Source organism: Ixodes scapularis, unplaced genomic scaffold (assembly GCF_016920785.2).
Source record: "Ixodes scapularis isolate PalLabHiFi unplaced genomic scaffold, ASM1692078v2 PGA_scaffold3__209_contigs__length_174095766, whole genome shotgun sequence".
Taxonomy (NCBI): domain Eukaryota; kingdom Metazoa; phylum Arthropoda; class Arachnida; order Ixodida; family Ixodidae; genus Ixodes; species Ixodes scapularis.
This window is the reverse complement of record NW_024609868.1, coordinates 100,107,945-100,133,619: the sequence shown is the minus strand read 5'-3', so window position 1 is coordinate 100,133,619 and position 25,675 is coordinate 100,107,945. Positions and strand designations below refer to the sequence as shown.

Here is a 25,675-nt window from a genome sequence, read left to right as displayed (position 1 = left end):
TAAAAAGAAATGTTTAAATAAAAAAAAGAATGCTATGAGCTGGGGAAAAGGAATACAACTAAGAAATAACTTGTATGCTTATTGTATAAACAATATTTGATTACTAAAGTATGTGATATATATATATATATATATGTTATTGCCCTGCATGGTATGACGTGGAAGTGTCAAATGATGTATTGAATAAGCATTCATTTTACTGCTTATGTAAGCGTTGTCGGCTCGAAGTTTCATTAGAATCCTTCATTTAATTACAAATTGAAAAAAAAAGAAAAAAAGGCAATAACATCGGATTGACCTTTTTCATGTGGACTAGAAAAACCATACTACAGCAGTGCCCTATCCTGCATGGTTGTCGCTTTTCTTCGTCCCCGTTTACTGAGCTGTGCATTCAGCTGATGTGCACCATTTAACAACTGGACGATTTCGCTACCTTAGTAAAAGTGTTGATTTAATTAAACGCTAAATACCTTTAATTAACACATTGTTTTTATTGTACATCTGCATGGCCTAACAGGTCTAGTGTTCCATGCAGCCGGTTCCCTAAAATGTTAAACTTGCCTTCTGTCATGTTGCATGGGCTGCGCTTGTTTAAAAACAAATAAAGGAGTGATGCAAGATTTTTAAAATATATTTTAGTAAATTATGCCAAGAATTTTTTCTTTACATTTATTAATGCAACACGCGTCACCTTACACACTTTTAAAAAACCGGAAACGAGGGAAACGACGGACGACGGGTGTTGCACTTATTTTTTTTTATAAATGTGTAACATGAACCACCTCGCCTGCCTACTCACTCTATCTTCAAACGCATTAGCTTCTTTGCATCACGAAGTTTCAGTTGCATAAAGAATTCGAGGAAAACATGCAGCGGTCACCTCCTAAAATCGCAAACAAAACACGGAGCCACGTAATCTCGAGCCGACTGTATACTGCCCAAGTTTATCATAGGCACGTGATAAAATTGGCAAAGCGCAGAAAACCCGTTGAATTCTATACTCTATTAAAATTAGGCTGCTCCCTGTATCGCAGCGATTGGGCAGGAGCCACCATTCAATTGCATATCGAAGCATCGATTGCCACTAGCCCACCTCGAATGTTCACGCACTGCCCTTGTGCACTTACGTATTTAAATTTCGTCACCACAGTGATCATAAAGCTCGATGGCAACATCCTGGGGATCACATTGCTGACAACACTCACAATACCCTCCCCAAAACTTCGCCATCAAGTTTGGCAAGAGAGAGACTGGAGAAGGATTGTTTTTGTTTTTATATTTTTTTCATTTAAATCAATCTACAAAGTGCAGCTACCCTCAAAATTCTCTAAGTAGGATCAAGTGTAGCACAAGGCAGAGGGCATAAAACAGCACACCCTCAAATTAAAAAGTAACCATACTCCCTTATTCTCGCATATTAACATATACTTAACAAACAAAGCACATAATCTGGGGGTTTTTGATACTTCTAAACTTACCAAACACTCTCAGTGAGTTGTCATGCAGCGTGACGCCTACAAGGCAATATAATTTAAATTATTATTTAAAGTTTAAGGACCCGGCAAATTAAAGAAATAAAGTGGGAATGTACTTCAAACAATTTTATGAACTTTTATCACCTACACTGTTAACATCTTTAGGGGACACAGCTTTTTTTTTTTTACGCATTCGATTTAATTCACGATTTGTAAAACATGAACATCCGGCAGAAACATATGACACTTTCACGTTTCTTCGAATCGCCCCCGTGAACGTCCTTTCTGACAATCAGGGCCGTGGAGTGTACAATGCGTCGGAAAATGTTTAGGTGCTCTGTCATAAGCGGCCGTCAAAATATGTTAAAAACAATTTAAAGAACCATACGTTTTGAAATTTACTGAAGAACGATTGAATCAAGTTTTTCACTCTGCATTATGTACCCACAGTTCTAAAGAGAATTAGAAATAATATTTTTAAGTTATAGATAAAGAGAGCTCGTGCAGCAGAAAAGCGGGCGTAGGTGGGACCGGGAAATGCACTCCAGGACTGGTCAATATGGTCATGACGTTACACCACATGATTTCGCGCGGGAATTTCAAACACCCACAACGCTCACGTGTAACGTGACGCCATGCTTTGAATAAAATGAAATAAAACATGAAATGTAATGCTGATAAAATGCACCCGCATATATCAAATTATTTCAATATACGTATAATGTAATTTATTTGCAATAAAGAATAAAAATAAATAATTTTAGGCGGAGGTGGTGTCCGAATCCACGACCCTTCGGTTCCGAGCTAGACACTATATTTACTAGGCCACACATATTCATGTTTCTGTTTAAACTAGACCACGCACACACGCAGGCACGGCTTGGGAACGGGGGGTGGGGGGGGGGGGGGGGGGGGGGCTGGAGGGTGTATATGCTTAGCTAACGCGTTCAACTATCAGAGGTGTAAATTAAACGTCCACGTGTAACGTTTTTTTTTTTTTCGTTTGCGCTCTTTTTATTTGTGCATTGTTTTTGTCGATGTATCTCTCCTCCCCTTTTTGTCACCTTTGATTCGTCTGGCCGCTACAGGCGCCTAGAGGCAATATATTTATAAATAAAAACAAACCCATTAGGTTCAGAGGCACACAGTGATGGCGGGGAAGGCACGCTTTGTGCATGTGTTATGTACACCTTATAAACAGTTCTAAGAACAATGGCGTGCATAAATTTAATACCTAAATAAACGAAACATTCAAAAAATTTCAAGTGACTCAATTGAACCTTGATGAAAACATTATAGCAAGACACTTAAGACTGCATACCTGTAGGGAGGCGAACACGTTTATACTCCCGCGGGTGAAATGTTCTCGAGGTATGTTTCTACTGTTATTTAAGTTAAGGACGATGTCGTAAAGATGGACGCCGAGCACCAGAAATCACGTGATACCTTGACGTACTCCACTGTCATAAGCCCGAGGCGACTGCTCGGGTTCATGACAATGAGCCTTTGCACACTTTTGAATAATGGCTCCTGTTTAATTAAATATCACAAGAGCCGAACTCCAACAATGTTTGGAGCTCAGCCGCTTTATGATTTGCCTTCCCCATCGCATGACTATGATGAACATTGAAGGTAACATAATGAGCATCAGATCACGTGAAAATAAAAAAAAATGTTTTATTTATTTACTTGCAGACCATGTTAGACAGTTCAGTTTCCTGGTGAAATGCAATGTTCGCCACAGTAGCAGAACTAGTTGTTCAAAGTGTAAAGTTATTCAATGTGCAAATGTAGCAGTCTTGCGATGATTTGTGGCAGCCTAATAGAATGTTATATCGACTGCCTGACAAACCACAGAGTTGTAACGTGAATGCCCAAGACAGACAAGTGTAGGTTAAACTGAATGTAGCATTAGCTTTCGAAGATAGAACCTTGTAAAGTTTCGAGCTAATGCATGCCGATGTCGAAATATGTTTGATATTAGGAGCATAAGAATCTTCGTCTGTCCCTCGCGGTGTTTATGTGTATTTAGCTTTATCATTGCATATATATGTATTTGGTGTTGCACTAAGGCATTCTGTATGGGATTATTTAAAATAATATAATTACTTTTTTCTTTCTTTCTGCACATTTCGGGTATTTCCCTTCAGATCTGTCACGTGAGCAAAAATAATTTTGCATACCCACGACCGGGCAATTCCAATTTTATAGAACAAAAAAGAAAAAAAAAAGAAAAGCGTTTCCACAGATAGGCTTAACCGCTGCCGTTTTTTAGAGTATCGTCCTGCCATGTCGGTCTCAAGTGATTTTCTGAACTTCAGAGTGTCAAATTTATTAAACGCACGCAGACCGCCAGAACGAGACGAATTAAGTAGATGACGCGTCAAGTAGAGCGTCAGATACTTCTTGGTTCTATTTAACAAAAACAATCATCAATTAGGAAGGGTGATGCTTGTGTACAAACTGAATTAACCGGAAACTTGTCAAAAAGAAAGTTCAAGGCAAGGCAATGCCGGTTGATCCTTGTATTACAAATTGTTCGTTCGGCTACGCGCTATTTTAGGCCAGCTTCGATTTGGGCACGACGGTGCGTGTAAAGTACATCAGAGTGAAGAATTTGTATCTCTCCTTTCTGCATGATTCTTCACATAAGTCACTGTAGGTTAGGAAAGCGAGCGTTGTGATCGCCGCTTAGTGTTTCTACGAAAGGTAGACTGAAACGTCTTGCCATAAAACTTTTACAATATAATGAAAATAATATAGCTTTCAGCTCAATGTGCCGTCTGTTTTTATATAAAGTGAAACGTATTTCGTAAACTTTATTTGACAACATAGGTGGCGACGATGTCTTTATTCTGTAATTGTATACCCCGTAATTAATTCCTTACTTCATGAGCGCAACTATGATTCAACTTTTAAGACAGTAACGGAAAGTTGTCCCAATAACGGATATCGTAGGTGACCTACATCACTTCGTGACAACATTTCGACTCAGGTAAAATATATAAGATTGAGGTAAATGAATGGATGTTTAGTCACATCACCAGGACCTCTTGAATGTTCATTTGATTTTTTTTCCTGTTGAGTGAAAATTAAATAATGCAATTTCTTCTTTTTCATACCTGGTAACAAAAGTGTATTGTACAAAAGGTAAAAGCACTATATAGCTGCTTATTTCGTGGATGAAATAGTGCATATTGCCTAAAGAAAGCGGAAAATATCTAATCATTTTAGCGTTTCAAGTCGGTTCGAACTGGTTTTAACCTATTTGAAACGCTGTGTGCCGTTGTTTTTGCTCTCCGGACCTGAACCGGTATTCAACCGAAACTAAAAAAAAAAACAAAAAAACTCAAACCTTATTTTTTTTTTTTTAACCACTATGCTGGGGCGTGCCTCACGCAGTAGTGATACGCGACCGCACGCCGGTACCGTAAGTCGTGAACCCGAACCCTAACCGAAATTATCAAAATTTTGGTTCGATACTTTTTATTATAGACGAAAGATAATAATAGACTTTTTTTTTATACGAGAAATGTGTTATTTAGGCCGTCTTGCAAAACAGGCGTGATTGAAATTGTGATTTTAAACATTACTTAAACCACGATTTAAATAATCTTTGTTTTTTCTCCACCCGGCTCCGTCTCCTTTTTGTCCGTCTCCTTTTTGTTTTAGTATTTTTAGTTCAGACTTATCCAAGCTTCAATCTGTCGGATCAGTAGGCGGAGCAGAATGTTGTTGTCTGAGCCATAACAAGAGCTATAGAATATTTTGATGACGGTCAATAAACTTTGGAACTATTATGTGCCAGCTAATGCAAGTGTTCTCAAAGGCATTTAGGTGATTCTTTTTATACTTAATTATTGTTATTCGAGAAACCTGTCGTGGCTGTCCAGCTTTGTCCGGAAGGAATATTATTCAATATTATTTCAAGTTTTATTTAGTAACATTCCGTCGTTGGTGGAACATCATGCAAAGTTAAATTTGTTGGTGAGGGTCCGTGGTGTATAAACCTCCCCGAACGGCTAGCTACAAGTTAGACGGCTCATTCAGCCACTAGAGGGCACATTGCTGTATCGTCGCCTACGGACGTTGTGTCCAACACTCTAAACTAAAGTTGAAAAAAATTGTAGGAGTGTTTTGCAAATTAATCCTCCTCTATGTCGATATTTACCTTCCCAATGCAAGGGCATGTGTTAGGATCTGTCTTTAGAAAATAAAAGTGATAAACATTATGTATTAGTTTACTTCTCAAAAAACACCAATTACTGTCATTCGTAGTTTACAATAGAGGTCATTATAGAATCAACCCAATAGCTATCGATAGACATTTTATGTGGAAGGATTAATTATTTATTTATAATATGACGCCCCCACCCCGTTTTCAGATGACTACACTTTCTACATTAGGGATCTCAAACACGCGGCCCGCGGCTTTCTGGAATGCTGTCCGCAAAGATCCCGTGGCGGCGAGATCCCGTGCTTATGCCTCAAGCGATGCATGCGCCATAAATATTGAACCCTTGTCGTCCATTCAATTGCTTTGAAAACATAGATCGACTCTTATGACGCTTTACAATCTCACCGATCTGTTTTCTTTCAGATCAAGGATTGTTTCCTCTATCATACCGTTAAGACACAAGTATATTCTTATAATTCTGATACAGAAAAAGTCAGATATACAAGATCTACCTTACGAAAAAGTTTTTTTTTTTCGATACATTGAACTCGGATAAGTACCTAGTGGATTGAGCGTGATAGAAACCATTGTGCGCCTTGTATCCAGTTCGATTGAATAATGCCAGCGTGTTGGCGAAGGTGTGGTATTTTCAATCTTACAATCAGACTAGGTACAAATGCAAAGTATAGTTGTATGAACAAATCAAAGATAGAGACGTGACTGCCAAGACGAGTATACTACAGAAAGCAGATAACACAAGGCACCCACTTTAGATAATCTCTGGGTGTTGCTGCAGGACTCAGCTACTTCGCAACGTGGAACATCATCGCAGATTATTTTTTCCTAAATATATGTTTTTTCCACCTGATGTCGGTCCTTATAATTTCGGGGTGACCTGTCCGGCCCCCGCGCTTAAATGAATTTGAGACCCCTGCATGATTTTTCACTCGCGTACTCCATTTATCTCTCTCTCTGTCCTTTCTACAGGGGGCAGGTATATAGGTAGGAGGCGATAAAACAAGCAATAACCTACTTACGCTTGTTTTCCCGGAAACCTAGTCTGTGTATAAGCAGTTCTAAACGCAGCCAGAAAATGATCAATAAAAAAGCACCTTTTAGCGACGTTAATTATTATTTTCCGTGTAGGTGAAACATGCTGGCGCTTCTATGGATGGAAATAGATCACGGACGTTTCCGATCCAGAAACCGACTGTAGATTTACAGTGTTCATGAAATGTAATCTGCGAAGATATCATAAAAAAATAAACCCTTATAAGAAGTCTAAAAATATTTTGCACATACGGTTTAAATAATCTGCCTAAATTGTTAGGAAATATTCGCAGGCCGACAATTAGCCAGGGCGAGCATTCAAAAGCAGCAATCAGATTGTTAAAAACAAAATGGCCATATAGGGCGCTCGTACAGAGCCTTTCATCGGCTATCTTATATACGACAAAGTAAAAGGCCGCGGAATTCCCGGCCGTTCTGTTTGTTGCTGTATTTACAGTAGGATTCTCAGCTTCCAGGGAACAGATTAGCTCAGGGAAAAGGCGGCTTTTCTGAAACGTGGTACAATTGTGTTTATCTGTCATAAAATGACATAAATCTATTTCTGAACTATATTGCCTTGACAATTACGTTAATATCAGTTCGTTTTGTTCATTCATAATAGCCCTATTGACCCTTGCCATCTTGTGCGTAATGCCAGAGAAATTTCTGAGACACCAGCCAAGAGGATCCCTCGTATGTCACCGTCAATTGGCAGTTCTGACAATAGACAGCAATTGTGTTATATTCTCATTTTCATGGTGGTTCGTTTGATCTCTCGAATATTGCTCACATGTTAGTGTAAGGCCTCTAATCACTGCGCAGGTGGCATCCTTATAGAGCAGCATGTAGTCGGTAGAAATATATCATATTTTCAGGAAGGCAGTGAAAGAAGAAAAAAAAGAGCTCGAAATGCACGCGCACGCCCTTTTTTTCCAAGAATTTTCGCCGAACTGGTAAAGTCACGCACAATTCTCTATACACGTGAGGAGAAGTATGAGAACTGAGGAGATTGCTAAAAATGGCGGACGCGAACGTCACATAAGCTACTTCCTGCCCAACATTAAGGCCTTGATTTTTGCGTAGGCTCCAGCGTCGCGTATGTGCACTTGGTAAAGTTGCAGTTGTGGAAACTGCTTTCTAAACGACAGAACTTTCTCGTATTACATAGGCATTGCCAACTCTATTATCAAGCAGTTTTCTGAAGCCTATCAGATCAGCACAGGGAAGGAAATCAAAATTATGGACAAGAGACAAATCTATTCCTAGAATATGCCCGTGTTTCCGTGCACCGGAAGCGCGTAGGCGACCGACAAGTGTCAAACATATCATAAAATGCTCGATACCAGCAATTGCCGGTTCATTCTTTCCACTGCAAATCTAGTCGCCAGGTCCAAGAGACATGTCGCATCCCGCCGAGTACGCAATATTTGGGATACTCCTGCTCGCGACACTTGGCCCTGGAATCTTTTTTGCGCTTAAGAGAACCGGCCCAGTAACCGTAGAAGAAGTATTCTTGGGAAGCCGTACCCTTGCGACAATACCCCTTGCTCTATCCGCGCTGGCGTCTCTCATGTCGTCGGCTGGTCTAATCGCCTTCACTGCCCACTACTACGCGTATGGGATGCACATGGCCTGGTCCTTCATCACCATCCAGTTATGCCTCCCCGTCACTGTTCACATCATAGTTCCAGTACTCTACCGACTAAAGATCACCTCCCTTTTTGAGGTAAGGTTAACTACAAGCTTCATTTACTACTTTACATAGCCGCGATGCTACGTATTTAATAAGAACATGAGTATTGTGTTCAATATTACTCGAGTGAAAGGATGTCACGATTACGGAAAAGATTGTAATGAAACGTTGGAAAACGTTGGAAATCCGTTGAATTTTTTCTCAATGGTACATTGAGAAAAAATTCAACGAATTTCAAAGGAAGACCCCACAAAAGTCAGCTTAAAATTGTAAAAAGAAAACAAAGTGTGCTCTAATTATGTATTTATCAAACACCAACTTTGATGGAATGAGCTCATGTATCAAAATACAAGTTATATACTTAGGTTTAAGCGGTTCCATACCGTCAAGGACGGGTAGATTAAAATGTTTAATAAAAAAAAGTGCCGTTTCAATTTTTTCACAAGTGCTCGAACGTGCCAAGCATGTTCGTTATCAAAAGCTTTTCATGGCGGTATTTTTGAACATAAGATTATGTGTATAACGCGTACATTTAAAGTAGTCTGTTTAGTAGATCATGCAGGACTGTGTTTATGGCCTATTATTATACAAAACAATGTCGTTCTTACCGATTTCATAGCCACGTTTTTTTTACTAATTTGGATCAAGTTGAAAACGGTTTGCCTTTTTTGCGTTTTGGTAAATAAGCTGGGTAATCCGATATGAGTCTGAAGATCGGATGCATTTTAAACTAGCGCCTTCTATATAAGTTCCGTTACCTTGTCAATTCAATTTATTGGTGTCGTTTGCAAGAAACGACTTCCCATGACACGAGCACTCTAAAAGGTGCCTGCGCGTCTACTTACCCTCAAAATACTCAAAGAGCCAATATTTGGAATCTACGAAATTAGCTCACCGAAGCCTACGCTGTGGCATTACGCAATGCAAATTGCGTCATGCTTGCAGTGCGTAATGCCACTGCGCAGACTTTCTTTTGAGGTCTAAACGGATGTTCCGCCTCATCGTTCACTGAGCTGATTTCCTAGATCGCAGAGATTGGCTGTTCGAGTTGTTTTGCGTGTAAGTTGACGCGCATGCATTTTTAAGAGAGGTAAGGGTCGGGTGGGCATCATCTAACTGCGAATATACACTTAAAATTAAGTTAAGCGAACGTGTAACAAGGTCGGTTGATCCTCTACTTCAGCTGTGTTTCCACATTTCGACACGGACGCGCCATGGAAATTGATTACTCTATGATAAATGTAGCGGGTAACCCTAATAAATACTCTCCGACGAAACGTTATCCCAGTGACTCCCTGTGTCTCTTATAGCGAACGGTTGCATTCACCGCGCACGATAGTCTTCCGGCTGCTTTTGTGGTAAAGGCTGCTCCAATATACAAGGCATTGAGTAACATATATAGAATCAACATGAACTCGTTGCTAAGTACACAAAGGGCACTATAGTCACATACAATATGATGTATAAACATGCGTTGACTTTTTATTTCCTCTTACTGTGTGAATAACAGAAAGCGCAGTGGCAGGCTAACAATATCATAACCGAGTCCACATTTCCATGTATTCCTATTTAAACGAGATTTTCTGAGAATCTTAACGTTGTCTTTTTTGTTTTGTTTATGAAGATGCATATTTTGCTCCATCGTAAACACAATAACATCCACAACTGGTCGGAACCGAAGAGGCTTTCAAATCATGTTTTTCACGTGTCAATCATTAAGGCTGAATCAACGTCGCAAATTAAGCCACAGCTATAGTAAGTTACAGCTCAAAAAGGGAGGGCAAAGGAAAGGAAAGCTGGACAGTAGGGGAAACCTCCTCTCTCCAGCGTCCCGTGTGCTTCCTCCGCGCCGGCCTTCCTTTCTCTCGCCCTACCTTCTTGAGTTGCGACGTCTATCAATACAAACGCTTAAGCATACGCATATTCTTATGTCGTCAGAGTTAATGTAACCCATAACTGTGCTCTCTTTTACAGTACCTGCGTCTTCGTTACGGAAGGAAAATCTCGCTTACAGCCTGCGTAATTTACTTCATCCTAACGGTAGGGGAACAAAAATCAATCCACAACGTTCTCATTTGTTTTATTTATCCGGGATTGATTGCTGAATTATTTCTATATCACTGATACTTCAAATTGCGCCAAGCACTGCACAGTTTACGTGGCTTGTCTTTTTACATAATAACGCTTATTTATATTCTCCACTACTTAAGTGGGTTCAGGATGTTCTATTGCACAACATTTTTAAATAATACCTACAAATATATGTATCAGTTTAGCGCTGACGCCGCAAAATATATAATTCAACTACTGTTCCAATCACTTCGATAATGTGATAGCCCAACAAGATAGCGCATTACTCACGTCAGATGCGTTGAGGCAGTATCATACAATGCAAATTTACGCGACTTTGCCATATATGCATGTGTAAATTCACACTGTATGTATACTGCTAGATACAATAAAAAATTCACATTGTTTACCTTCTGCGTTCTACACACACGATGCACGCTTCTATTTTGTGATTTGTCTGAATTAAATAACTTGTATTGCAATACGTATTCGATTTCATTTTCATACTTAGCGCTGCAAACGTTCCCAGAAGGCCGGAGGAAAACACTTCTCTCTGAGCTCGAACCAATTCCAACTTTCCCTTAAGAAGTTTAAACATGAAATCGTCAGACATGCACTCCTAATAACGCAAGCTATCAAAATATCAAAGCCACTTAATTTATTGACTTAGAAAAAACTAAAACAACATTGTGTTAAAATAAACTCTAGTCAAACATAAAAGAAAAAAAGTATTTGCGCAGTCCGGACTATTTTTATTACTAAGTTTTCGATCAGCCTTACAACGGTGAAAGCATTTAGGGAGGTCCCGTCGTAGCACAGTTGCTCTTTGGCCATAATTATGGGTTCGTAAAAAATGTTGGGTCTTAAAACACGCGAATGAGCCAAGGTAAAGCCACTTGGCCTTCTTTGGCCGGTATGGGAATCTTGGCCCTAATTCTCCAAACAAGTGCCAAATTGCGCAACTAGGTCTATCGTTAGGCTTCCCGTCTAGTTTTGATGTGGCAACTCTTTTAGCGATTTATTTGTGTACCCTAAAGGCCCACACTTGCATTTTATAGTGGGCCAACAGCACTACAGTAGTTATAAAAAAGGCCAAGCAGCAACAGCCAAAAATGAAAAATATTCGATGCGCATATAGAAAACACACTTCGACGGATTCCAGCATTCTTAGCAGTAATTGAAATATATACATAAAAAATGAACTGTAAGAGATGGTACACAAAACAGAAAACGAAAATGTCAATTAAATTTATAGTACTCAAGCAGCATCATGTTTACGGCACCAACAAAGACTCATGATCAATGATGGAGAGAGATGAGACGAATTTCTCAACATGTTGGTTCATGCAGAAACGGGGTGAATTTTGATAAGGTGACCAAAACGGGGCGATATATGGTGAGCTCTCCGCAAGAAAATATATTTAGAAGATGATGTGCTATGGTAGAGTTTCAAAATAAATTATTGGCGGGCATGGTGTCTTCTGGTATGGAGTGTTGATAAGTTAAGTCGCCTATTTTATACCGGCTACTCTACTCAATGGGAAGGGGTCTCGAACTAAGAAACGAGCGGCTTTATTTTATAGTGATCCTATATAGTGTATACTCTCGCAGATATGACTTGTGAGGATGCCAAATGATGCAAGCATAATCCTGTTGGGACCTAACAAGAGCAGCTTAGGACACGGACAAAGCGTCGAAAACAAGTTTTCGACGCGTTGTTAGTAGTATGGTGAATTTGAGTGCCCGCCCCAGGTCATCTCAGATGAAAGGTGAACACCAAGATATTTACACGAAGATATATTTTCGATGGGATCATTTCTGATTAACTGCGTGTACGTGGAGTGGAATGGCGTTTTGTGGTGAATGCTATAGATTGTATTGTTTATATTTATTCTTATCAACCTCGTTGCGCGCAACTCGAAGATTATATAGAAGTCATCCTGTAAACTTTTGTAATCCAGATGACCCGCAATTTAACGGTAAATGACGCAATCATCTGAAAACAGACCAGTGAAAGATTGGGTGCTAAAATGGAGATCTCTGGCATGTATCAAAAAGCACAGGACCAAGAACCGATCCCTGCGAGACACCGAACGTCACAGCAAGGGATCAGGAAATCCCTTGACCAAACACAATAGACAAGCGTCTGTTAGTTAAGAAGGTTCTTATCCATTTAACGACGAAGATAGATAAGTTACATTCATCCGGTTTATATACTAGCCGTTAATGAAAAATGCCATTAAAGTCTTCGGCGAAATCAATGAACAGAGTCTCAAAAGCAATGGACGAGTGAACAGAATTATGGAGATGTGTAACTAGCTCGAACAGCCGCCTCTCGCACACACGGCCACACAAGTGCCTACTCTCGTTTGGCACGGACGGCGAGGCAGGTGCCAGATTGAGGCTTCACTGCTGGCTCCTCGGTTTATACGTGACACCTTTGGCTCAAGTCTGTGATATTGGCAACTATGTAGGTATCCAAAGAAACGGCCCAGTAACATCAAAGAAAAGTGCTTTGGCACAATATAGCGCCTTGAAGCTAAGCCGTATCAGGCCAAAGGTAAGCCCTTGGGAGGCCAGTTAAAGATGCCACTCTGAAAGCAGTTATAAAGCTGCGACCGATTCTGAATATAGAGGAGGTATTCTTCGTCGCCAGTAAAAATGATAGTTGAAAGGAGCGCCTTTTCAATAAATACTTCATGCATTGAGTTTCATTTTGTATAATTTCAGCAAAGCCTAGGAGCGGTGGCAATTTTCTCAGCAGCAATGGCAGTCGCGACAAGTGAGTGACTTCACTGCCGTGCCTTGCGAGGGGGAGCTCACCAATAACACTAATATTTAAATTCTCCCGACCAGTATTTCAAGTCTCGTTCCTGTGGTGCTGCGTCGTCATCGGATTCACGGGAACTTTCTACACAGCACTGGTATTTAATGAACCCTCTAAAGATAACTTTCTTTAAGTTATAAAGAGTTTTGGACGTTGGTATTTGGCTGAAACCTTACCTAAAGAACTTTGGAGGTCGGTCTTGGAACTTTTCGACAAACGATAAATTATAGTAGGATCAATGAATAAACCATGCGATATGACAGAAAGAATAATGTGATTACGAGAAGTTACATACTATGTCAGGCAACGCAAATTCTGTTTTTAGGCTTATTTTGTTATCTGCATAACTTCCTTTGTAGATGACAGTGATCACCTTTCTGAATGATCTGCGGCAAGTAGAAGGAAGGTTGACATTTAACAGGAACGAATAGTATCTCCGATAATTTTTAAAAAGTCCAAAATGGAAAACTTTAGTTGGGGCGGAAAGAACGTGTACGCAAATAAAACAAACAACACAAGATATTTTAAAATTATTTAAAGTTTAAAGAAGTTAGACCGCACTTGGTAGGAGAATTGAATTCCCAATTGTAAACAATAATATTTAAAAAAACCTCCGAGAACGACGAAGTCACCAGTTAATAATGGACGCCCGGCGCCTCAATATGAGTGACATTTATAGGATATAGAAATTTCATCTGTTTGCCTTCATCAGCCTAACCAACCGAAAGCGTTAACGTAACCAAAGCTTGGGGTGTTTAATACCTAACATGTATGTGAATATGAATATAAATTTCGGAAAGTTCCTGGAAAATATAACGGCTATGTTTTGCGTCAACGTCAAAAGGCAGGGACGGCTCTTTAATTTAATATATATTCATATGTGTGTGTTTGTGTTTGTGCGTGTGTGCGCGCGCGCGGGCGCGTGTGTGTGCGTGTGTGTGATTATTGGCAATATCTAAGCATCAATAAAAATCCATCGATTCTACTGAAGACTAATTATATCACACTGTATATTAAGCATATAAAATATACAAAGGGTTTTCTTAACATTTAATAAATCGTATTTAAGATGTCGTGAAGGCTACACTAATGCGATTTATGGAGGTGTTATACGTCTAAAGGGCATGTTATAGGAGGCTAATCGTAAGAGTACGTTTGATAGTTACTAATATGCTTTAATAAACATTTTATCTAATAAAACAAACCTCTAGCTTTCATAGAAAACGTTATTATGAATGTGAAAGAACACTAAATTATTTAAATTTAGATGTATTTGAAGTGGATGGAAAAGCACGGCAGTGCGTTAAGTTATCGCTCGTGCAACCGTCACGAAACAGGTGATGCGAAAGGCGGATGATAAAAGGGAATTTACCACTCGTGCTTTCGCCTGTTCCATGAGTGGTAAATTTAGCTTAACGCCGCGCTTCTCATGCGCTTCAAGCGATTTTGAAATTGACGGATTGAGTATTCTTTGAAAATAATTAGCAAGTTTGATATTGAAACTATATACTTATCTTTGCTACTTAAAGTATAATTTACAAAATATGTTTAATTAGCCGGTATATTATGACGATGAGCCTCCTATATTCTGACCGCGTGCAATATGAGTAACCTCGACCAACTGCATTTGTGTAGGTTTTATGACTTCGTTTCTCCAACCTGTAAAGCCTAACACACGTCTTGTATAAGCTCATGTAAGGACTTACAGGCATGTAATATAATTAATGTATGTCGTGATATCTCTGGCAGAGCGAAATACATAGTTTTATTTAGGTAAGATTAATAAATCAATGATTTAAATGCAGTTATATTTCAGTTTTGTCAAAAAAGATCGCCAGTTCTGGCTGCACAAAATGTTCCAAAATATTTGTCAATAAACTTAAATATCTACGGCATTAGTGTACCTGCAGTAGAGCTAGTTATTTTTAGAGTGACTTTCTATTTATAGTTTTTTTATGTTGTAGTTCCTAATTAATTACCTTGTACTTGCAGGGAGGACTAAAAGGCGTAGTATGGACGGATTGCTTGCAGGCTGTGATCACCATAATTGCGCCTATTACAATCATTGTCAAGATAATCTACGACTCTACCAGCGGCCAATTCAAGCTTCGTCCTTTGAGTGATATCAACTTAAAAGTATACATGTTCGAGTAAGAAACTTTACTTGACCGAATATATACCTTTTGGCATCCTAGATACTACGAAACCACAAAGAAATGTCAATTACATAATGTTACTTACGTATAGTCAACCTCATTCGAAAATCAAACATAAATATCGTAAATATTACTAATACGCGAATACAAACACAAGCAAACTATTATAAAATGTATCTTAGAATACTATTAAATGCATTATTATTATTATTATTATTATTATTATTATTATTATTATTATTATTATTATTATTATTATTATTATTATGAGAAGAATAACACAAAGAAAATTACAGACTTATTTGACCTAGCTTAGAGGAGTTTCATTAATTTTGCAACGCTACATATAAGAACAAGCGAAAGTAGGCGCTGAGAAGCCCGCAGTGAGTTTTCTCCTCATAGACCTGACTGCCCTCATTAGAAGCTAGCTATTTTTTTAAATATGCTGTATCATGCAACCCTTCATAACTTACTCTAATTTGAAATGATTAGAGATAAGACGGGCTAGTAGTGAATTTTCAGTAAACAGTTACGATTTACTAAGATGACTCTGAATATCGTTATCCAATTGAAACCTGGTATTATATGACAGGATCTTTATGCTATTGGTGAATTACTAGATTTAATAACATAGAGAAAGCGACAAAATATGATTTTAGAAGAAGTCGAAGTATGCGCACATGGATTCGGTGGTGTTTCCAGGTTGAAAACGCGGCTCCTGCTAGAGGAGAACCCCGAGATATGGTCACTTGCTCCGATTGTCTTCTGAACTTACTTTCGTTTAAACTCTTATAATTGGTGAAATTGGGGGAATTTAGAATGCTCTCCCGACCTTGCAAACTATAGTTCATAAAATATGCAACTAGATAAATGCTACTCAAACAAAAATATTTTACAATATTATAAACGATAAATATTTGTTTTTTTTCTAATTTTCAGCCCGTCATAAAATCAAACACAGTATTCAAAAAACCAATTTCATAGCAACTCCCAGCTTCACAGGAATTGTTTCACCTCTACACGTGGCAGGGAATCCGTCGGTTTTAATATAAAATTTCGAAATCGGCAAGTCTTTTTGGTAAGACGACCGGATGTTTAATAATTATTAAGGACAGACGTTGTCCGGATGAAAAAAATAAAAAGAAACAATTTATCCTGTTAATCGTTAACCGAGCTTTCCGCGAACTGGCGTTGTAACAGATGACAAGCTGACCTGAAAAATATGATAGATAACGTAAGATAATACGTACTTCTGACGTTAAAAATCTCAGCATATCCTTTTTACAGGGTAACTGTACAATTAATGTTGGCACCCAGCCACCAGTAAAAATTCTACATTGTTTTTCTAAAAAAGCTAAAGCAAAATTTGAAAGCGTGTGTCCTCCAGTGTTCATTAATTACACTCTTGTTTTATACGCCTAATGCTTCAACACTAAGCCATTTGTAGCAAATTTATTGCTGCGATGCTCGTCTATGATCAATAAAAAAGTAAACACCAGGTTCTTGGAAACCATTTTTGCCTTAATGTAAAAGGAGTAGTATTATACCCGTACAATCTTCCTCTCGGAAAAAACCTATGTTCACTTAAATACGAGATATAAAATGTAGCAGTCAACACTTCTTTTTTAATATTTACATGACGAGTGTTGAAAAGAAAAATTCTTAAAAAAACTCATGCCCTTGGAAAGTATTTTTATCTTTCCACCTTTTATGTGCCATTATTTTGCCAGGAATGAAAAGAAGGTTAACGACGGACCTCGCGATGATTCTGGACTCAAATTGTGTAATAATATGCTCAATTTTAGGCAACACTGTTTCTGAAGTGACTGATATGAACGGACCTCAATTTCTGTACACAAGGAAATGATACGTTGCTACTTAAAAATTGGTTTGGGTCAATTGCTTATGTATAAAAACTATAGAATGATTACAAGTATGAGGGTGGGAATACTAAAAGTTTTGCTCCAATCTTAATCGAGTTTAATAGAGCCGAATAGTGACCAAATTCTCTCAAGTAGAATCGAATACAGATACCAAGACATCTGTTGGAAATTCACGGAAACAGACAAAATACGGCTCCTACTAAACCTAGTCTGCGCACTTATTAAAGCCATCAGCCTTAGTATCATCTTCAGGCCACTTTGAAGTGTGTCTCTGACTGTTTATTCTTAGTGGGAAAATGATGTCGCATCACTCAATACCATGTCACCTTTACAAAAATGCAGTTACCGCGCTAGATTGAGTGAGAAAATTGACGTAAGTTGCCCTTAAAACCCGTGTTCAGTTTCCACGCTAAAATTAAAGAGAAAATGTGTCAAGACTTCATGTCACGTGACCTATATACAAACTCAGTTTCGTCACTAGGTTTAGCGAAAACATTTTCGTCACGTGACACCCTGTCACGTAGCTTGTTCAACAATTCAGTCTTCCCGCTTGATTAAGCGGGAAACAATTGACGTCGCTTGACCTTAACACCGATCGACTTTCCCCAGCAATATTAGTGTGGAAAATGACGTCGCGTGACTTATTTAACGTGACCTACCCACAAACTCAATTTCAAGCTAGATTAAGCGAGAAAATTGATGTCACACGATTTCAGCACCAATTACGTTTTCCCGCAGAATTTAACGGGGAAAATGACGTCGCATCACTTGATGGCAATTGACCTCAGCACCAATTCAGCATTCCCCCAAAAATTTAGCGAGGAAAAAGATTGCTTAATTAGAAATATGTTTTTTTTTTCGAAGACCATGCGGAACGGGAGGGCGCCTTTCATAAAAAGGTTTTAATGACCGTCCGGTAATACTCATCGAAGGGCAACTGAACGATGCGCCACCCATCCATCCACGCAATGGCGTCGGGGAGAGGGGGGGGGGGAGGGGGGTAACCTCCATTACGTCTGAAATGTTATAGCCCCCTGCCACCCTGGTTCCCACGTCACTGCTTCCACTCGTGAACATGTTGTATACACCACTTAATACGCTCGATGGATGGACGAATAGGACAAATACGGCCTAGCTCTTCAAATCAGGTGTACACAACATGTTCACGAGTACCTCTGAGCTGCAGCATTTCACTTGGCACTTCGGAAAGCGAAGGGTTAACGGAAGAGGCGGCTCATTTGTCCCTATCAGTGTCATTCCAATCAATTGTCATGTTCTTGACGTAAGAAGCGAAAAAGCCCTCTGACTCATTTTGGAGCTCAGCTCTTAGGCTCCCGTTTCCAGCTTGAGCGGCGTCGCCCTCGCCGTCACCGTCGGCGTAACCGCGAGATGCATTATGTGTAAATTTCCCCGCTTAATTTAATCGAAACTGTTCCCCACTCAATTTAGCAGAAAATTTTCCCACTAAATTTAGCGGAAACTTTTCCCCATTAAATTTAGCGGAAAAAATTCCCGGCTAAACGTAGCGGGAAAAATTCCCCGCTAAATTTATGTCACGTGACCCCCGTCAGGTTACGTGACCCTCCTGAGGTCACGTGACCCCCTCAGGTCAATGACCCCCCGAGGTCACGCGACCACCCCCTGAGGTCACGTTACCCCCCTCAGGTCATGTGACCCCCTGAGGTCGCGTGACCTCCCCTAAGGTCACGTTATCCCCTAAGTTCACGTGACCCCCTGAGGTCACGTGACCCCCCTTGATGTCTCGTGACCCCCTGAGGTCATGTGACCCCCTTGATGTCACGTAACCCCCCTGGGGTCACGTGACCCCCCCCTAAGGTCACGTGACCCCCCTTGATGTCTCGTAATTCCCCCTGAGGTCACGTGACCCCTCTCTGAGGTCACGTGACCCCCCTGAGGTCGCGTGACCTCAGGGAGTCACCTATCCCTCAGTACCCTTCCACCCTCCTCCTCAAGAGCTGCGCTCTAATCCGGCGTTCCACGGCTTTCATTTTTTTTTCACTCTCTGATTTGTAGTTTACAGCTTGGTGCGGGTCACGCAAGATACTTGAATTAAAAATGACGGTGTGCGTCGTTCGCGGGTTTTCGTCGAGCTCGTAGATCAAACTCGAAAGCAGTTCATTGGTGTAAGGAAAGCGCAATCCAATTTATGTTTTATAAAAATGATGAATCAATCAAATTTTCACCAATGCAGGCAAGATTGAAACCCAGCAGACGCATGCTAGGACAATGTCACGATAAGGAGAGCGTTCTTGGATAGAATCCCACTTTGTCGGCGGTAGTGATATCTTCCTCGTCGAATAAGCCAAAAACTCGAATACTAAAAATGCTAAAGTCGATTTAAATTATACAGTCAATCGGTATTTGACTCGAATTTGAAATTCGAGTATTCGCCCACGCCTATCGTTAGGAATAAACACGTCCGTGAGTCCAGGCGTCCATGACGTTTACGCCCTCAACGCATGTGTTCAGTTCCCTAGGAAAAGGTGGTGTTGTAAAAGTGTACAACGCTTGGTATAAATTTTAGTGATAATGTTAACGACAAATATTTATATTAACCTTGTATGCAGCAGACACGCACGCTCCGTGGTATGACTAAAGTCTTGGAATTGTATCATGGATATCCACCCACTAAACCTAAGTAATAACTCGAACAATTAAAATAGCTGATTCATTCATCTCTTTTATGTAAAGTGTATTGTCAACGAGGCATAATAATCATGGCATAATAATCATGGCATAATAATTATTGAGACGTTTGACATCTCATTTATTTCTGTTTCTTAATTTTTATTACTCAAAATGACCATCATCCTCTAAGTAGTAGATTTGCACATTAACCAAAATTAGACGACAGAGACTGACGTCAGGTTTCTTAGTGGCAATCTGACCCAAACGTCATGTTACTTACAGCGAAGCGCGGAGATATGCTTACTTTTATTTGTTTTTCACCTATCTGTTAGGTCTCAGTAGTAAGTGTTTATAGAACGGAGTAGGCTATACCGCAAAAATTCTCTGATTGGATGGCGTATAAATACTAATAAAGTAAGTAAATTACACTAAATTCCTACATGCTACTACACTGAACGAAGTATTGCTCAGAGACCTTCAAAGGCATTTTGAAAAATGTGATATTTTCTTTATTATTTCATTAAGAGGAGTAATATAAATGAGTAGTAGTCGCAGTCGTACGCTCACGTGCTTTATAGTTTGTTTTATATTTGTTAATCGTAATCTTTACTGACAATATAAACGTGTCTATTTATGATTTTTTTTTGCATTTGCTTTATATTTTGGTTATTGAACGCTCCCTTTTGTTGGGTGTGCCAGTGCCAATGCCGCAAAGATGTTCCTGAGTACCAAATGAAACAAATGATTAATTATTTTTCATTAAAGCCATTAATTAAACTGCCATATCAAATGTTATAATTTACACTGATTTAATATATCACCTATTTTCAGTACCAAGATCGACTTCACAAGAGATGAAAATCTCTGGTCCTGTCTTATCGGCGTCGCCGCGGCGCATATGTATAGGTCAGGCCTCGACCAAATGGTGGTCCAGAGATACATGGCATCAAGAACCCTCGAGGATGCCAAAAGGTATTATTTTACTGTTCCTGTAATAGTTAGTAACCTAATAAGTGATTGTTACTTCAGTCTATAAACAAAGTATAATGACAAAAAAAATTTTTTTTTTCAAGTACACAGAACTAACCGCGAATCCATGGCCCTATGATAAAGTGAGCCCTCATGCCTGAAAAATTGAATAGCATAAAAATAAAAGTCTTGGTTAAGTTAATATAATAACACCTATGTGACCTCTCACTTTCTAAATACAAAGTTTATTCCACAGTTATAAACGAGTTAGCTCAGACCCAGTAAAGCTCCATAAATTTGCGTCGAAATCGGCAAACGTCGAAATATAAATATGCTAGATCATACTTAAAATGGAGAGCGTGCTGGTACGACTAACATAAATAGTGGGAAGAGCGTGAAACACAATGCCGGACAAGACGATTTTCATCAAATCCGTTCTTGTGTTTAATGTTCTTCCCATTATTTATAATATGACAAGATCACGTTGACTTCAAAGTAACGATTAAAAAAAGTGTATGTATTCCTAAGATTGTTCATAAAGTTCATATATAATTTATGGCAACGTCTCAAGAGATGCAAATAATTGATATATGTAAGTTTATTACAAACCAAGTCTTGTCGACACTACATTGAGTGAGCCCACTTGTGACTGTGAGGCACATGAAAACAAGGGTGTGCGAAGGGTAAAATTATGCCCATTGCAATAGAACGCATTCGTTTGCGCCTGTCTCTTATTGTCCAAATTGAAGTCGTTGGCAGGTCAGTCTCCCTCACTGCATATAAGTTTTGTCTACTTAAGTTCATGGAGAAAACTCTGAACTCGTTGAGGTAAGAAAGTAACAGGATACTCCTCCTCCTCCAATCCTCCTCTTGCCTCCTCCTTATCCTTCTTTCCTTCACCTTTCACCGTCCTCTCCTCCTCCCGTCAAATTTCCCCGCTAAAGTTTTCTCTACATTTAGCGCAGTAATTTCCCTGCTAGATTTAGCGGGAAAATTAATGTCACCTCAACACAAATTCAGCTTCCCCGCTCAATTAAGCGGGAAAAATGAAGGCACATGACTTGCTGTCACGTCACCAATGAGCAAATTAAGTTTCTCTGCTAGATTAGGTGAAAAGCTTGACGTCACGTACCGCCAACACCAATTAAATTGGCCGCTAAATTTAGCCGGGCGGTTATGCCGATGGCGACGCCGACGCCGACGCCGCAAAACGCGAAAACAGGAACCTAAGAGATGCGCTTTGAAACTTTGTTTTGTAATCTATTGGAATACGTGTTACTAAAATATTGTATCCTGAATTGCAGTACAGCCCGTGCAGGAACTGCAATGTTGACTGGGTTCTACATCATACAAATGCTCATGTCATTCTTACTAATATACTGGTTTCGTGATTGTGACCCTCAACTGTCAGGAGCCATCAAGCAGATTGATCAGGTGAATAACGTATCTTCTTTTCACGCATGGTAAATCCATTATTGCTTACTTTTATGGCCAATATATATCCAGCAGAGTGCACAAAGAAATTAAAAAAGCATGATTTATTTGGCATTTTGGATTGTTGAATAATCCGTTACTTGAAAACAAAAGGTTATGAAGATATGTGTCCGAGAACTCATGACTGTGGTAGCGGCAGTAGGTTATATACATACTGCCGCTACCACAGCACAGGGGAGGCCCCCTGTGCTGTGGCAAGAAGCATAGAAACCCGATTGTCGGTTGCGCAGAGGGAGTCGTTTACGTGATTCGGTTGTCCTGCGGTAAAACGTACATCGGGCAAACAGGCAGATGCCTAAATGATAGGTTACGAGAGCACAATTTGAATGTTAATAACCACCGTGACGGCCATCTTTCAGTTCATTGTCACGATTGTGAATGCAGGCCCTTGTTCAACACGCGCGGAATTCTAGTCAAACACAAGGATAAGACGGTCAGGGAAATAATAGAAGCAGACTTGATAAAACAGTCTGGAGCACAATGTGTCAGCGTTGCCTCCTTTGACCTGTTGGACAAAGAGATAGCGTTTTTGCGAGCGACGGTGAGGCCCGGGATTGGCTGAGGTGAAGCGATGTGAGTGTATATATGCCCCCCCCCCCCCTAATTTCCAAAAATAAACAGTTGAAGTAGCACTCCGTGTTGTCTGTCTCTCTTTTGTCCTCGTCTTAAGCGCATTCATGACGTCAAAGTCCCAGTACCAACTAGCCCAACAATCTGCATTGATAGGCTATATAGCTTACTGATAAATCTAATATCTCGCTTTGACGCCTGAGAATTACCTGATAAAAGATTGGTTTTATCAGGGTTTAAAGAAACCACAAAGAATCGCATGCTGTTATTTTTACAGCTTCTTCCTTACTACGTCAAAAGATACTTGACAACGTTCACCGGATTCTCTGGTTTATTTCTGGCTGGAGCTGTAAGCGCGTCAACAAGGTACGTATACGCAGCCTACATTATCAACCAGCTTGCAGTTTCGTATCTTAAAAAAACAAAGACCATAAGCAAAACCACCCTAAATATAGTTCAATTAGAGCTATCAGCATTTCAGATTTTTTTTTTTTTAATTTGTACCAACCTGGATGAAAAAAAAATTAAGACGTAGCTGACTAGAAGGAGTGGCGTTTGTGGCGCTTTTTCTGTGAACGCGCCTACAAACGCTTCAGTCAAAAGCTCTTTCAGTCATCGGCATTCGTAAATAAAACCGAACTTAATGTATATCTGTGTTATTACAACACAGAGGCTGATAATGATACAAATAGGATGACGTGCTTTAAGTTTTTTAATAGGAGCCCACGTTTTACATTGCCTTATTTGGAATTTTAAGCATATTTGAAAATCATGCAGGCAAAATTCATTCTAAACCTCGCTATGCAGAACAACATGAGTTCCCCTAGTAAAAAATGTTTTACTCAAATAAAAGAAACATGACGTAATTCTGCCGGCTTTATTACGCTACGCAACTAAAGAAATAAAATATTCGAATACAATTGATAAAAGATATAGTCAAACAACAATTTAAGGCGAAGATGCCACGGGATGTAGCAATTTCTAATCTCTGTGTGACGAACCTTTCAAATTTTAGACGAGTTTACCTTAGTTTTAGTGAGCTAAAACATGCAAAAATATTGCACGTAAGCTACACAATTTAATGTTATTCTATTTAGATTTTATTGATACAAAAAATCACCATTAATGTCAGACGCTGTACTATAGAAAAACACGTCAATCGTAATCGAGCTTCGCGTGTGTGCAGAAATCTGTTATTATTTTCAACCTGTTATTTCAATGTATTGTCAAGAAGTAGATGTTAAGTAACTGTTTATTTTATTACAACATTGCGATCTCTGTTTACAGCACCATATCCTCCATCATCAACTCCCAGGCACTAATTCTCTACGTCGACGGGGTGTCGCAGTATTTTGACCTGACAGATCTTCAAGCAACTAGGATTACAAAGTTATTAGGTATGGTACACTTGACCAAGTCAAAAACCTTCTTTAGTTTTGTTATAAAAACGTACTCTCGCAAACCATGATGAGCTTAAACATTAATTTCTTCTTCTTTAGCGTACATGTCAAGTTTTTTTTTTTTTTTTTTTTTTTTTTTTTTACGGGGGGGGGGGGGGGGGGAGAGCTGCAATCCGATCTATGATCAGAGTCCTTAGTAGAATAATTCGGAGTATTTGACACATCGAGAAACATTAAAACTTGTTGGGACCACGGATGCAGGAAGGACCAGATTAGAATGTTCAGATTGTATGGACCGCGAGAGTACATCATATGAAATAAAAATAATAATAAATAACTCTATCAATTTAAAATCCACAACGATCCTGCTGCAAAAACAAATACCACTGTCGCGCGAAGGAACGCGCATGCATCTGCCTATCCGTCGGCGGTCTTGCCAAGTATATTTTGCTATTTTCATATTTACCTTTCAGTTGCGTTTTAGTTGTTTTCTTATGACAGATGATTGTTGTAGCTTGGAGGTGAATAGTTTTAAAAAGACGTAGTGCATAAAAAACATAAGACGTAATATGCTGAGCACTGTGGCTTTGTCGAAGGGCTGATAAAATAAGTTCCAAGCTCAACGACGAGCGAATGTAGAGATATTTGAAATTAATAATGACCTTAGGTATAATACATACATGTCCACACGGTCGATTGCACGCAATGAAACCCGATTACCTTTACGGAAGGTAAACAACCCACCACATTTCCGGATTAATTCAACCTCAATCTTTCATCTGGGATAAAACCATCAAAATAGCGGTAGCGCTACAAAAAATTGAAGCACGACACTTTACGCATAATTACTTTAATATGGCCTATAGTTTATACCCATGTCACATATGTAAATCCACGTCAGACCATACGATGATGGTTCGGGTTTTATTTTTATATTTATGTAAACAAGTATATTTGACAGCCATGTTTTGGGAGGACCGTTCCACTATATGTAAACATTGTAGGGGCCTATAAAATTTCGAAGCTCGAGGGGTGTAGAGTGCCAAGTTGTCACTATTTAGTAAAATGTTTACACCGGTATCTTGATATACTGTAATTCCTAAAGTTATTAAATTGATCGACAACGACGGAATGATGCTAATACAATTTTTAGCCTACAAAATGAGTGTGTTTGCCATTCGTTTAGAAGTTTGTGCGTACCCATGCCCGCCGGCACATGTGTCTGAGCCACTCCTCATGAGCCCAAATAAATATTTGATAGA

General features: G+C 39.4%; 1 protein-coding gene across 1 annotated transcript; it reads left to right on the top strand.

The window, feature by feature from the left end:
* The first annotated feature begins 8,272 nt into the window (after positions 1-8,272).
* On the top strand, positions 8,273-24,095 carry LOC115329552 (sodium-coupled monocarboxylate transporter 2). Its single transcript, XM_042292813.1, has 6 exons — positions 8,273-8,428; positions 15,285-15,442; positions 20,812-20,952; positions 22,254-22,383; positions 23,291-23,379; positions 24,029-24,095. Exons 1-6 carry the CDS (start codon positions 8,273-8,275, stop codon positions 24,093-24,095), a joined length of 741 nt encoding a protein of 246 aa, XP_042148747.1.
* The last annotated feature ends 1,580 nt before the right edge of the window (positions 24,096-25,675 follow it).